Source organism: Gymnogyps californianus, chromosome 8, assembly GCF_018139145.2.
Source record: "Gymnogyps californianus isolate 813 chromosome 8, ASM1813914v2, whole genome shotgun sequence".
Taxonomy (NCBI): Eukaryota; Metazoa; Chordata; class Aves; order Accipitriformes; family Cathartidae; genus Gymnogyps; species Gymnogyps californianus.
Genome location: NC_059478.1, coordinates 22875996 through 22890906, shown reverse-complemented (window position 1 = coordinate 22890906; position 14911 = coordinate 22875996). Strand labels below are relative to the sequence as shown.

Sequence of the window (14911 nt, the reverse complement as noted above, 5' to 3'; positions counted from 1 at the left end):
TTTTCAGAAAGTGCCTAACGTCTCAATCTTTTTTCTCTTTTAATGCAATAAATATATTGCTGCATCTCTAAACATTGTCTTCTTAAGGCTACTGTACTATTTTTCTCTAAGACCTCTTGATATCAACACTAACATCATTGTGCTAACACCATCTGAATTGTTCAGCTTAAGCTTCTGTAGGAGTAATTTTACAAACAATAGTCACATTTTAAGTTAAAGAACATGTGTATAAGCCTGAACATAAACACAAGGTAAGCTGCAGCAAATTAGATTTATGCAGTAATTTCAAAAAGAAATTTTCCTGTGGTTGAATCTGCTGACTGCTCTTTGTACAGTTACCTACTGGAAGTCACTCTTTTGCCTCAATAAAAGTTACAAATTCAGAAACATCTTGGAAAAAATGGTAATAAGCTGCATGATGTTTGAATGAATATTTATCCTAATAGCCATATAAATATATTTTACTTCATTTCATGTGGGTGATGTTCATTCACAGAAGTACTAGTTGCTGCAATCTCTTTCCTATGAAGCTGTTATTTCAAACTAACGAAGGCAGGGATAGGAGCATAAAAAAGACAAAAACATTGCTATTATTATCCATCAGTTTACATTTATTGAGAAAAACCATACAAAAAACATTATACAGTTAACGTGTACCCATATTACATACAATGTCAATGCAAGCTCAAAACCACATTTTTGTAAAGCATTCAATTTACCTCAAGTCCAAGCTGCATCTCCCTAAGACACTGTTCCCATCACAGTTGTCTTTTAAAGCCAATCTTCTTTTTACACACGGGTAGTTTCTGCAGAGAACACTTTTCTCAGGACGAAAAGGCATTTCACATGCACGCAAGAGAAATATTTGTGCATACATAAGAGTTTTATAAGCTATTACTAGGGAAGAGGGAATCCTGTCAACTGTATGCTTTCTGAAAAGCCCAGTCCTCCCTTCCTCCCCCCACTTCCAGAAAAAAAGCAAAATAAAAAGCTTTTAGCATGCAATGGAAAACTTAAAAATTACTTTGGAAGAGAACAGGGGAGAAACAGTTTCTATCATCCAATAAAATACCACTAGTAAAAAAATGAAATATTTCAAGATAGGCTCTGCAAGTGAATAATGATCCTGTCTGCCTGGACAACTTAAATAGATGACTTATTATCATGCTAGACTGAAGATTATCCACCTGACATTCTATTTCATGTCCTATTGAAGTATAGGCTGCAGAAAGTGATACGAAAATGCTTTTCCTACTTTGAACATTATGCTTCCTTTTTAAACTTTTTGTACTCTTCACATTCTACTTAATTTGTGGTACTCTAAGGGGGGGGAAAAAAAGCAGGAAACATTTAAAGATACCTTTTGGACAAGTTCATTACATTTCTAAGGAAGTCCAGTTATCTTTATGGATCAGGATAACTCCAATAATCTATTTTCTGTTCTCCTAAGAACTATGAGTTTGGAGACAGAGTTGAAAAATAAACACTATGCTTAGCACAAAATAGCATGCCTGTAAGCCCAGCAGTGAGAAAGCTGGAAGTCAATACACCTCAAATGCTACAGACAAGGACATCTCATCTTCCACACACTAGCAACATTCCAATAAACTGGCTTTTTCTTCTCTATCTCCTCCCACTGGCTAAACTTACAATTGAAAGACTGTTCAAGATATTTGAGGAACAACAGTTGAAGAAAAAAGTATCATGTAAAAGGAAGTGAACAAATGACTCACCCCAACACTAAATTCACAGTATCAAAATCCAAATGGTACACACCTAACCTTTTCTCACGTCAAAAATGAAGTTACATATTAAACTACAGATGAAATATTAAGTGGCTTGAGAAACTGAAGCACAACTATTAATTTAGTTCAAAAATTCAATATATCTAAGCTTGGCTGTTTAGAAGAATATAAAGTAAAATAGATGGTTTATATTATTAAATCACAGTTTAAAAAACGTAACAGATTATGGAACATTTATGGTCAAACAAATAATACTTTAAAGAATGAAAAGTGATCAAAACAAAAATTATACCCTACACCATTATGTATGGGATACATTTCAAATCTGTTATGTTTTTGCCAATTTTACCTTCTACATGGAGCCCTTCTATGGTCCATGCTCATCGGCTCACCAATGGCATACACTCAAAGGATTCCTCTTTACTGGTAGTAACTATCTCAGGACCTGATTCTATGAGCTATGATTTGGTGCTTGCAGCATCTTCAGCACTGTGTGTGAAAATGAAGGCAGTATTTTTGAATATTTTTCTTTGATGTACAGATAAGCAGGACTTTTGAAAGAGGAGCAGCACATTTTAGAAACAGAATAATCAACAAAAAACCAAATAGATGCTGCTTTACTTTAAGCTAAAAAAAACACAACAAAAACCAGAAACAAAAACCTGTACCAGACCATCTATAAGACATACAAACATTTTAAACTATCAAAATATACAGCAATTCAGTTAAAGTATCAAGAAACAGGATACACTGACTGCTATATAGATAAAATATTATTTGCTGTACTGTTAACATTTAATTGGTGCACATGCTTTTTCAGTTAAAACATACTAATCTCTGAAACTCCAGAATCTGTTTTCCTACCATGTCAAGTATGAATAAGCAAACTAAATTATCTAAAAATTCCACTAAAACACTGTAACTGTAAGACAAGTTATCAAGTTCAGTGATAACAACAAGTCATATTCTTTATATTTAGGTCTTACGGGTTTGAGTGGGAATAGTGCCCTATTACAAAAAACATTTGTGAAGGCTGTTGACGTTTCTAACCAAAGTAATCCCTGCATATTTTAAAGGTTTTGATTCTTTAATTGCAACAATTAGCTATTTGAGGAAAAATAACAAAAATTACTTATTCTGATCAAGTTTAATTACTGCAATCTACTCATCTTTTCTTAAAAAAAAAAATTAAAATACATATTTACCTAGAAATATAAACAGTTGTTTAAAAACTTAAAAGACTTTCCACTGAAATGGAACCGTGAGTAACAATGCATTTGGGGAAGCAGCAGATTGCTTTTCAATACACAACCACAGAGATCTCACAGGGACAACATTAATGTACTGAAATATATTAATTTATATACTTCCTTAGGTTGTGCTTACCTGTTGCTTTTTTGCAGCAGAACCTAAGGTGGAAGGTCTGGGAAGGCACTGTGAAGTATAAATAATTGCACTGTTTGCAATTAATAAAGATTTTATACCTTAAATGAATCAAAATCAACAGCCTCCATTTTGTGAATGATAAAGAATCCAGTGAATTTAATTTTGCTCAGTTTAGTACATAATAAATGCACCATTCTATAAAGGTTATCTACAAAATACCATGCAAAATATCTGAACTATTAAACTTCATACCCTACACTAAAGATAGCAAATACTGTCCTAGCCTTTTTTAAGCTACCAGAATAATTCCTAATTTTAAAAGGGATAAAAATAATTCCTTCTATTTCTACAGCACAATACATACATTGCTAATTACCTGAATAAACTACTTCAATTTTCAAGCCTTAACTTTTACTTCTCTGTGCAGCCACCCTAAAAAAATTTATTCTCAAAGCAACAATATGGTGTTCCAAAAGATAAAGCAAGTAACAGTTATAGAATTATTTAAAACATACCTACATCACTACATATCTGCAAACTATCTGAAGACAAAGACAACTTCTGTCTAACAAGTGGTTCCAAAGACTTCAATGTTACGATATGCATACTTTAAAACACTGAATGATACAGCTGTCTCAGGAGTACTAATGAAAAAAAACTATTACTCAGATAAACAGAAACATGATTTTCTTTAGCTATTGCTAAACGTTTCAGGAATACTTACCCACAAAGCTCATATTATGTGTATGTATATATATATACGCAAACCTATGTTTCTGAATTAAGAAGCAATTATGATTTCCTAAGATATCAGCACTGTATTCCAACATAATAGTCACACAAGTATGGCATTTTCATTATGTGGAACATTGACAAAAAGATACTGTTGCAGTTCATCAATTTGTCATTCTGATGTACTTACAGTGCAATGCTCCTTGAAGGAACAATCAAGGATGATACACAGCACAGTCCTCCTCACCCCTATAGAGCTAGTTCTATACTGGCTGGATCAAACCTGCACTTCAACAGACAATGGCAAGACAGACTGTATTGCATGTAGTCTAATATATGCAAAGAGCCAATAAATATGCAAAGATCAAACATAGGATTTCAAGAGAATCAGATTTTTAGTATGAGCATTAGAGCAATAAGAAGTTTCAAGTATATATAAAAAAAATAATCAATTGATTCAAATACTTGAGTATTTACAAAAACAGAAGTTAACTGCTCTGCAGGAAGTTCTCAACCACTCCCCACCACTCAAACAAAACAGCGTTTTACGGACAGATGCAATTTTTGTAACTACTATGCATACCACATTGACTTTTCTACACTGAACTTCGAAGTGGACTACTTTAAACTGAAGGCTTACGCACATTACACTTAAAATAAATTTTATAACTAGTCTGAAAAAATCCATAGAAGTTATGCAGGAACAGTTTTGAAGTATTCAATTAAGAACAAAAGTTATCTGTTATAGCAGCTGCACAGGTCTGAAACAGTGGTCACGTATAAAAGGAAATTTCACTGTTAATGCAATGGAAGTATGCCAAAAGATCACCTTCTTAAACACATGCAGTTTTAATCAAATAGAAAGAAAATTAAGGTATCAAGATTACTGGTGCTAGGCAGCAAAATACAATGAATGAAAGAGATCCTCCATCTACAACTATTCTGCAAGAGGGGAAAAACATGCTAATGACCAGTTTTTAAACTCAACAAGGTTCCATGGGGGGGGGAAAAAAAAATCTCGTTTGTGTACAGGTACCTTCATTCAGCATTGCAAATCAATCCTATAACTCTTTATATACCCACATATCCAACTTACCGACACAGGAGGTTTCATATTATTTATTGTAAAGCACAAAACAGGCATTTTAAAAGTGATAAAGTATACATTGAAAAAGTACATTTATATCACAAAGCATTGACCACATAATTGCAAATACATTTGCTGGAATGTGTACATCTACACTAATACTAAAAACAAACCATTTTTCATTTCTACACAGAAATATTACCTCCTATCAGTAGTGATAGATATTTTGTACATTTTCAAAAACACTATTTTTTTAACCAAACAAAATTAAGATCTTCATCAAGGCGTCTGCATCCATACATTTAACAAAGGTTTTTTCCCCCACACAATGAAGCAAATACTGTATTGTCCACTTCTTATTATTGGCCCTGTGCAGAAGAGATACATAAGAGATACACAAAAAGTTAAAGAAAATCCTTTAAATTGAGCTAACTCAGGAGTGAAGCCTTTAAGAAAGAAAAATTGGTTAATGTAAATGGTGGTGGCTTCTTGCATGGTTTTCAAAACCCTGGGAGGAGAAAGTTTCTTTTTTTTTAAAAAAAACATAATCACCAAACATATGGATAGATACAGAACTCAAGTTATCAGGTAAACAAAGTCATCTGTTAATTATTCTGATAGTTATTTCGCTAGAAAAAAGGATGCATACTCCAAAGGTAACAAAGCAGGAGACATGCAAAAAAATATCTATAACCACTGAAATGGAAGCCAGCCAAAAAACACTTAAACTTTATACCTGTGGTGCTGGAGGATGTTGTGGCATTCCCTGTGGACTTGTCTGGGCGTAATATGCTGCCTGTTGCCTGTAGTACTCAGCCCATGCTGCACTGTAATCTGGCTGACCACCTGGCGGAGCCCCAGCAGGGGCAGGAACTGCTTGACCTACAAGTAATAAAAGTTATATAGCTTTGTTGCTGCAACAGAGATGAGAAAATTTAAAAATCTCACTGCCTAACAAATGTTACCTAGCTTCTTGCAATATTCCTCTGAGGCTTTCGAAAAATCTTGTGGCTGCTTTTTTTTACCTAACCACTCATCCTAGTACTTTAATGTAATGATTCCCATGTAAAGCAAACTTGAGGAACCATAAGGACAGTTTTTTCCAGCTCTTGAATCATGCTCCACAGCAAAAGCCTTTAAAGCCTGCTGACCTAAACTGACCTGAACAACTGGTAGCATTTACATTAAAATACAGGTCAACAGGTGTCTGGTTTAACCCCAGCCAGCAACTAAGTACAATGAAGCCGCTCCCCCACTCCTCCTCCCTCCCAGTGGGATGGGGAAAAGATTGGGGGGGGAAAAAAGTAAAACTTGTGGGTTGAGATAAGAACAGTTTAATAACTAAAGTAAAATATAACAACAACAACAAAATATAATAACAGTAATGAAAAGGAATATAACAAAAAGAGAGAGAAATAAAACCCAAGAAAAGACAAGTGATGCACAATGCAATTGCTCACCACCCGCTGACCGATGCCTGAGCCGCGGTCCGCCCCTCCCAGCCAACTCCCCCCAGTTTATATACTGGGCATGACATTCTATGGTATGGAATATCCCTTTGGCTAGTTTGGGTCAGCTGCCCTGGCTCTGCTCCCTCCCAGCTTCTTGCACACCTGCTTGCTGGCAGAGCATGGGAAACTGAAAAGTCCTTGACTTAAGATAAGCGCTACTTAGCAACAACTAAAACTGCAGTGTGTTATCAACAGTATTCTCACACTGGATCCAAAACACAGCACTGTACCAGCTACAAGGAAGAAAGTTAACTCGATCCCAGCTGAAACCAGGACAACAGGTGAGATTACTTTTTGTAATCCACCTACACTAACTTTATCTTATTGTACAGACTGCATTAATTAACTCACCAGATGCCAATTCATTCACTCCCCCAATTTCGGCCTCCTTAATGCAATTGCTAGCTTACTGCAGATTACATTTTTCAAAAACAGCATTAATTTTTGCAAACATTTACTCCCCCACAGAATAGTCCTGAAACTTCTCCTTCCAACCTTTGCTTAAGTTCTGATACTCTAGAAATAATAGCGTGTAGACACACACACACTCTCCCAGACTTACAGCTGAGAACTACCAGTCCTTTCAACAAAATCAACGTGCAGCTTAAAAACTCTATTAAGGCGATAGACTAATACACAAGAACTCTTGAGTGTATTTAAAAAAAAAAAATTACAGTCAACTTTTTAGGACCTCCGTCATGCTGTTCTTCCAAGGAAGGTTTGTCTCAGACATCTTTACTTCCTTTTTCCCTTCTCTTATTTCAGAAACATCAAACATACTCCACTTATTACCACTATCTTCTTCACAAGTTTTTATATGAAAGATGCTTTTGCAGTTAGCACTGCAGAATGTACCTGACTATAAACAGAATACCACTCTCTATCCTCTATCCAATCATCTGTCCTCATGCCTGCATGCATCCAGACAGAAGGGTTTTATATGGAGTGCTTCATTTTAAGTTTCTTGAACTTCCAAAACAGAACAACTATTACTACTGTGATATGACGTTTTTGTGATCTACATTTTTAAAGGGTTACTTTTTTCAAATTAAAGTTTTACAGTCAGAATTAGGATACTACCGAAAAACCACCACCTCCCCAAGGTTTTTCTAGGATACTAAAAAAACCCCCAAAAAACAACACCACATCCAATCACACCACATCAAATAAATCCAAGCAAAATGCAAGCCTGCACCCTGTACAATTCCATGTGCACCTACTCTTCTGTTCTGCTATCAAGAAAAACGGACAGCTTCCGCAAGACGAGGGCTGGAAGTTTTCAATCCTATCTGAAACCACCTCACCTTTTATTTGGATACAAGACCACTGAGCAACCTTCTGGGGAACATGAGTATCCAAGATTCTAATGAACTGTTTTCTAGGGTATCAAAGAGAAGGTTGGGTTTGTTTGTTTTTTAAATAGTTTTACACAGAAAATTCACATGAAGAATACTAGCTATCCACATTCCTCTTACATATATATGTATTCTCCCAATCCTCTCAAAAATAGCACGAGCAGAGAATCTGAACATTTGGCAAAGCACTATCCTGAATGTCTTCAAAATACAATCTTCCATTTTCCAACCCTCTACACAACTTAGTTTTTCCACTTACACTGTAGATACATTAAAAAACCCTCTTCATCACTTTTTGGGTTATACAGTAAAGCAATAGTTTTCCTAGAAAACTTACTTAAATTTCTTCAAATCTTAAGAGCCGAAATAACATTTTACAATTTGTACTTATAATTTACCACAACTTGCAATTTACACTTGTGATCAATTATTTTAACCAAAATGACCTTTAATATGGCTACAAATTATCCCAGGATACACTTTTTGCAAGTTCACTATTAATTTATGAGATAATAATTCTACTTACAAATTGTTTAGCTGTCATAGCTGTCAGCACAGTTGAATGTCAAAGCTAAGGCATTTTTTGTGCATTATGACCCAAGAATCTTCTGACATTCAGCCAGGTATCCCAAAGCAGTGTTGAAATTCAAATAATAAATATAGGAAGTTTAACATCTACTCAAAGATGTCAAACTGGACTTCTGTCCTGAAATGGGTTAGTAAAAATTCAAAGTATTTTAGCTGCATCATTCCCCTACTAACTACTGCAAGTAATTCTGAACCTACACATGGAATTCAACAGTTTAGTCAAAACTTCCTTTCAGTGTACAGAACTGCACTGAAACAGTACATGCTCATTAATATTCAGATTCAACTGGAACACTAACAAGTAAGATTGATAAACTACATACAAAGAAAATACAAGAAACACAGAATACCTCCCCATTAAGGAAGGCTACGAAAATGCCAGATGATTCTACAGTTCTTCCACTACGCAAATCATCAAGGGTGATTCTAGTAAGAGAAAACTGTTCTTTGTCCTCTTTCCCACTACAATGCTGAGGAATCATTAAAGAACAGTTCCACTACTTTATTATGGAATCCCTTAACTATAAATCAAGCCCACAATATATTAGAATGACTTTAAATGATAAATTTACAAACTCCTATGGTGACATATAGATCATTTACTAAAATATCATTTCATGTTTAGAGGGAACTGTTATCCTCGGGAGATTTTTAGGGCCCAGTTATGCAAATCTTTATTTCAGCTCTTGTAGAGAAAATAAAAATACTATGCCTCCAATTCAAGATAACAGCATCTATATGTCTTCAAAAGCTAAACTACTGTCTTGTTACCTAGTAATACTCAAGGGAAATTTAAAACAAATTTTCTGAATTTATGAAGTAGGGTACCAAGCAAATACATGGTCTGGGTCACCTACAAGATCAACGTACAGTGACTTACCAGTGTGCATGAGTAATTTTACTAGCTTTTCAGCCTTATTTTTAATTGTATTTGCTACTCAAAGCAATAGTCCCTGACCAAAACAAGAGTCTGAAAAAGGAGATGGACTTTGCCACTGTATTTCTGAGTTGAAAACCAGGTGATTTTCAAGCCACTGTTCCATACAATGAAAAAAATAGGAAAGTGTTCTCTGTGATTAGCCAAGTCATACTGCACCAGTAGGAAGCCACTTTGGAAAACAGTATTATGGTTTTGATGGGAATATTCAGGAGTGCTTTAGAGTTTTCAGATCACTCATACTTAACAAAGTATGAGAAAATCCAGAGCACCAATTGCAGTATCACATCCAATTTGTTTAGCTCAGTACTGCCACCCTCATAAGCTTGCCACATGGATTATCAAAGCAGTCATCTTCAGCAGCAAAACCAAAACTGCTTGGGCTCAGCAAGTCCCAAGTTTCAATTCAGTTCTCCAAAACAACTGTTTGTGTAATTATCCATGCTGTGAAAAATCCAAAATAAGAGTCAAAGAGCGAGTGACTTTTAATTCCTACCTTCTCCCTTTTGCACAAGTTAATGGGAACAGAAGCATTACAGTACTGTAGGAAGCACGAACAGTAGTAGCTGTATTTGAGAGCCAGGAGACCACACGAACCTGCTGATGGACAGCGTTCCTGTTCATCAGATCATCTACTGCTTCTTAACACTGTTGTTATGGAGGTGGGGAAAAACACCTCCATGTAGCACTAAATCAACTCTAGGTGAATTCTCTGCCCTTCAACCTCACTTGGTCAGTTCTTCCTCTTTTCTAAGTGGATCTTAAGAGAAATGATATCTTCCATATCAAGATTTTCAACATGCTGAAGAAGCAAAAAGTTCTCATGATTTACACAGTCAAGTTATGCAGGTCCAGACATCAAGAGTTCTCCTTCAGGCAAAGAACTCAATTTGAACTAGAAGAAGAAATGAAGATCAGAACTGCCCTTCTGTTTTTCCTCTTATTTGACTGTTGTCTTGGAATTTTTTAATTTTACATTTTAAGAGCAATTCTTTACATCTCCCAATGTCTATCTTTTCTGGGTTCACACTCCTCTTTGGACTTGCTCCCAGAAACTCTATTCCAATACCTTACAACTAGCTATTACTTAATTAGAGCAAATGCAAGCCTACTGCAACCCAGACTTTGCTTTCCAGAGATAGCAAATTAAAAAGATGGAAGAGCCTCTGCCAACAAATTACATTATTCTTAAAAAGGCAGTGAAAAAACCCCATAACTTTGCATTGAAGAACATGAGCTGAAGTAACAGAGACAGCAAATTGAAAAAAAGTAGTTAAAGGAAACAGGAAGAGGAGAAATGGAAAGGCCAACACATCTTAAAAATCACGCTTGTTAGTTCTCTTGCAATTTTCTTAGTCTGATACACAATTCTTGAAGTAAATCATCATTATATATTTTCTGTTTCATTTCATCACTTATGCTGTGCCAAAATAAAGAAGAATAAAGGTAAAATAATTTGAGATCAACCTGGTAGAAGGTTGGTAAGAGGAATTAAACACGCTATTAATCTAAACTCCAAATGCTTTTTAATATTCCATGAGAAAAGGGGGTGCAGTTGGAAGAGGGCAAAACACTCACCAAAACCTACCACCCAAACAAACAAAAAATCCAAACTAGATGCTGCTATATGTCTGGTCAAACAGAGATACCAGGGAAAGCATTGGCATTCATAAGCCCTCTAGTCCTCACTACACAAATCTACATCAACTATAACATCCATGGGAGGACCCTGTGGACAAAACACTGACCTGCAAGACATTCCCATGATTTAAAAGATAACAGCACCTTCTGCCAATGCATCAAGACCCCATATTCTTTCCTTATTCAGTAAACGATGAAATCATCAACTTAACAAGCAAATACATTTCAGTTTTGTAAGTCAGCTCAAGCAAAATATTTTGAAAAAGCTAGCAACAACATATAACCTGCAGTTTAAACACAGCTCTTAAGGGCTGCAAAGCAAATACTATTTAGAAAAGGGCATGATATAAATGAAAGCTAGTTATGATGCTTTAATAACCTGGAACACAGAAAGCAAGTTACAAGAAAAAAAAAATCTCTAATCTTAAAAGCATTAGGAAACAACTACCAAACAAGACAAACAACAGCTTCATAAAGTAGATCAAAGTTGAACTCCAAAACTTATGAAATATACTTTAAAAATACACTTAAAAATACTGATTGAAGTATTTAAAAGATGTTGTTTCCCAATGATCAAATATAGACATCTCATTAGGCATGAAGTATTTTTGCAAAGCTAATTACTACCATGCGTACAAGTAAATGCCTTAAACACAACACAAATTTTTAAGTCTATTTTTCTCCAGGGTTCAGGGCCTCTAGCAGTATATGGTTCAGAAGACATATGGATTGTGCATTTTTATTTTTTGGGGGTAAAAAACCCCATCTCATCAAACGAAATACGCAAGTCTCCTAAAACATTCTACTACGCAACAACAGGAAAAAAAACATGCGCACGTACCCATTTTTTTGTAGTACTCCTCCCAGGCCTTGGTATAGTCAACCTGCCCTGCTGGTGCTGGATTTGGCTGATCTCCTGAATCACATTAAAAATAGTCAAAATAAAACGACTGGATTTTCTTTCATACATAGAACAATTTACAAATAATCAGCTAAATTTTTCAGTAACACTCCCAAATAACATCACTGAAATCTGACACTATAAACCTATGTGGTACAAGCTACTACAAATATGAACAATGCACTATTAAGTCAGCCCAAGCTGCAGCAAAATTCTCTTTAGAGTATATTACAAGATAAATACATTACCCTTATTACTGCTGAAATTAAGAAAAGCAACGTTGAAGGCTGTAAGCAAGAGTTTTCCAAGAAAACCAGCTACCTTACAATAAATTTACCCAATATATCAAGACAACAATAAAAAATAATGGGGTATCCACACTCCCAGCAATGAGAAATTTAACCATTTTACTAAATAGCTACCTTGTCCATTAGTTTGGGTTGTAGCTGGTCCACCAGGAGGGGCTGCGGGTGGTGGCTGTGCTTGCTGCTGATAGTAGTGAGCATAATAAGCTGCCCACGCTGCTGAATTGGGATCTGTTCCTGGCTTACCTATGAAAACAAAACAGAAGCATTCATAAAAAGTAGTATGAACAGAATGCTGTCCTCAATTAACCCTGTCCTAAGCACTCATATTTTCCTCCAGGGAAAAATCCATCTAAACCAAATAACCATGGACAACCTGTAAGTATCTTTTCTTTCTAGCATAAACGTTCGATGAGGTTTCAGACAAGTACAAAGCATACTTTCATAGGACTGATGAGATAAAAATCATTCTAGAACCCTTACTACAATGTCATTTATTAATTTTAAAATGTGATAAACAGAAACAGATTTTCCAGTTTAAATGAACAGTCATGTTACTAAACGGTAGCAACAATGAATCATTCCAGCACCAAACAATTTCAGTGGTTTTATTTTTCTTATAACCTCACACTAATGACACTGGCACAGGCGGAGGAGGCATGCCAAATACGTATTTCTGAAACAGAAGAATACAGATCTTACTAGGTATTTGCAATGCTTGTCAGTTAAACTTTAAGGTAACAGTAAAATGCAGAAACACATAGCATTTTAAGAACCTGAATTCCCATACATAGCTATAAAGCATCACTGTCTACTTACAGCTTTTTAGTATAACAAATAATAGCCACATCTGCATCTTCTGCAGCTATCTCCATGCTTCCCTTAGTTTTAACTACATCTAGGTAGGCCAATGACGCTGCTTCCTAGAGCCTTATTTCTCCGTTTTTCACATACAGCCTTTAGGAATGCCTTATTCTTGTTGAATCACAGAGATTGATTATATTACCAGATTGGCAATCCACAAAAACTGCAAATCTACTATTAGAAAACATAATGTTCTGTAACACAACCAGCATCCTTTAACATTATTTGCTTCCTTAAAGGACAAAAATATTCGCAAATAAATGCAGCCAACTGAGGAGAGAACTTCACATAGGGACACAGACACAACTGATACTTCAGAATAACTATACATGGGAATGGAAGTATATTCCCTCCCCGAACACAAAATAGGTAAGACAGTGACTAATGGAAGAGAAAGAAGAAATCCCCTGAAAAAGGCACTCAGGGAGAAGAAATCCACAACACAACAAATTTCTTACAGTATTTCATTTAGCATTAAAGTCAGATGTAAACACTTCAAATGCACACAGTAGTATCAGCATACAGAAAACAATGTTAACACGCTGCTTCCTTTTTAAATTACACTGCTTCCATCAACAACAGTGGATTTAAACTAACATGTACTATATTCTAAGGTTACCTGCAAATATCAAATAAGCCATTGCTCGGTTCCCCCCCTTTCCCCTTAGTAGTTACTTCTCTAGAATAGAAGAACACAGAGCAGGAATCATTAAATTTCCAAAGAAATCTGACTGTAGGAACTAGCTCCACTTTCACATGACAAGAGGCAAGCATGGTTCTGGAGAAAGCACCTCTGAAAAAAATACTAAGATAACCCATTTGTTACACTGAAATGAGCAACGAAGTGGAAAACCATACAAAACTCATCCAAATAAATGCTAGTCGAAAGAAACACCAACTTCAACTGCACACAGGAAAACTTCATTAGATTTTTAAGAGGAGAATTTATCCAAAAAATGGTTATAAAATCATCATCAAGATGAGCATTTGCCATTTTTCTTACAGATCTTTATGTAGATAAATTATTTTATAAAAAATGAAAAGGTGGTATGAAAAAGGTTGTAACATTTTGGCAGTGGTTTTGGATTAAATGACGCTTTGGTATGCTGAGACTTCAAGTCACTTTGAATCATTTTAATTTTAAATAATGACAATAAGCATTTTTAAGTACTAAGCATGCAGAGCTACCTCTTATAAAAGTTGGGAACTGAAACCAGAGATGGTTCTTTCCCAAGAAAGGATATATAAAAGACTTGAACATGAACAGAACTCTCTGTAGATTGTGACATCCTTCAAAGCCCTCCCCTTTTTCACTAATGGAACTTGTGTCAGGACCAGTGGCTATCACAAAATACTTATTCCACTTACAACAAAAATAAAATTGAGACCTTCTGGCTGAAGTTCTGAAGAAGCTCTACCTCAAACAAATGAGGTACAAGGGACTCGAGCATCTAGCCTTACCATGCCTTCTGTGACTGCAGTTCCGTTTCCCCACATGCTCTAGTCCAACCAAAGGATGAAGCAAAGAAAAGCAGGACACTAAAACTTCGGGAAGTTGTAATTAAGTAAAAACTCCCCGTCTTGACAAAGATAAACAGAAATAGAAGAAACAGATTCTACAAAGATGGGTTTCAGAAGAAAAACTATTATAAGCAAAAGCTCAAAACACAGAATCCTAATTAGTTTTACTGTATTAACAGCAGTTCAACAGAAGTTTTATCCCTCAAAAAGGGCTGAACAAAATACATTTGCATCAGACTCAGAGAAGCAATCCTCATGCAGGTCAACAAAAGCTAGAAATACATAATATAGCATAAAGTGTGCAAAGTCAGGATCAGTGAGATTGTAAGGGGCACTGT

General features: G+C 35.5%; 1 protein-coding gene across 16 annotated transcripts in view; it reads right to left on the bottom strand.

Annotated features, from left to right (window-relative positions):
- FUBP1 (far upstream element binding protein 1) overlaps nt 1-14911 on the bottom strand; it is a 36330-nt gene that overhangs the window by 9619 nt on the left and 11800 nt on the right. For 4 of the 16 annotated variants that reach the window (XM_050900927.1, XM_050900935.1, XM_050900922.1 and 1 more), the window contains 4 exons: nt 12306-12434; nt 11824-11898; nt 5687-5832; nt 3132-3179 (listed from right to left, as the gene is read on the bottom strand). In XM_050900927.1, the coding sequence (XP_050756884.1) occupies nt 3132-3179; nt 5687-5832; nt 11824-11898; nt 12306-12434 (398 nt within the window). The other 12 variants (XM_050900923.1, XM_050900931.1, XM_050900925.1 and 9 more) reach the window with 10 other exon arrangements.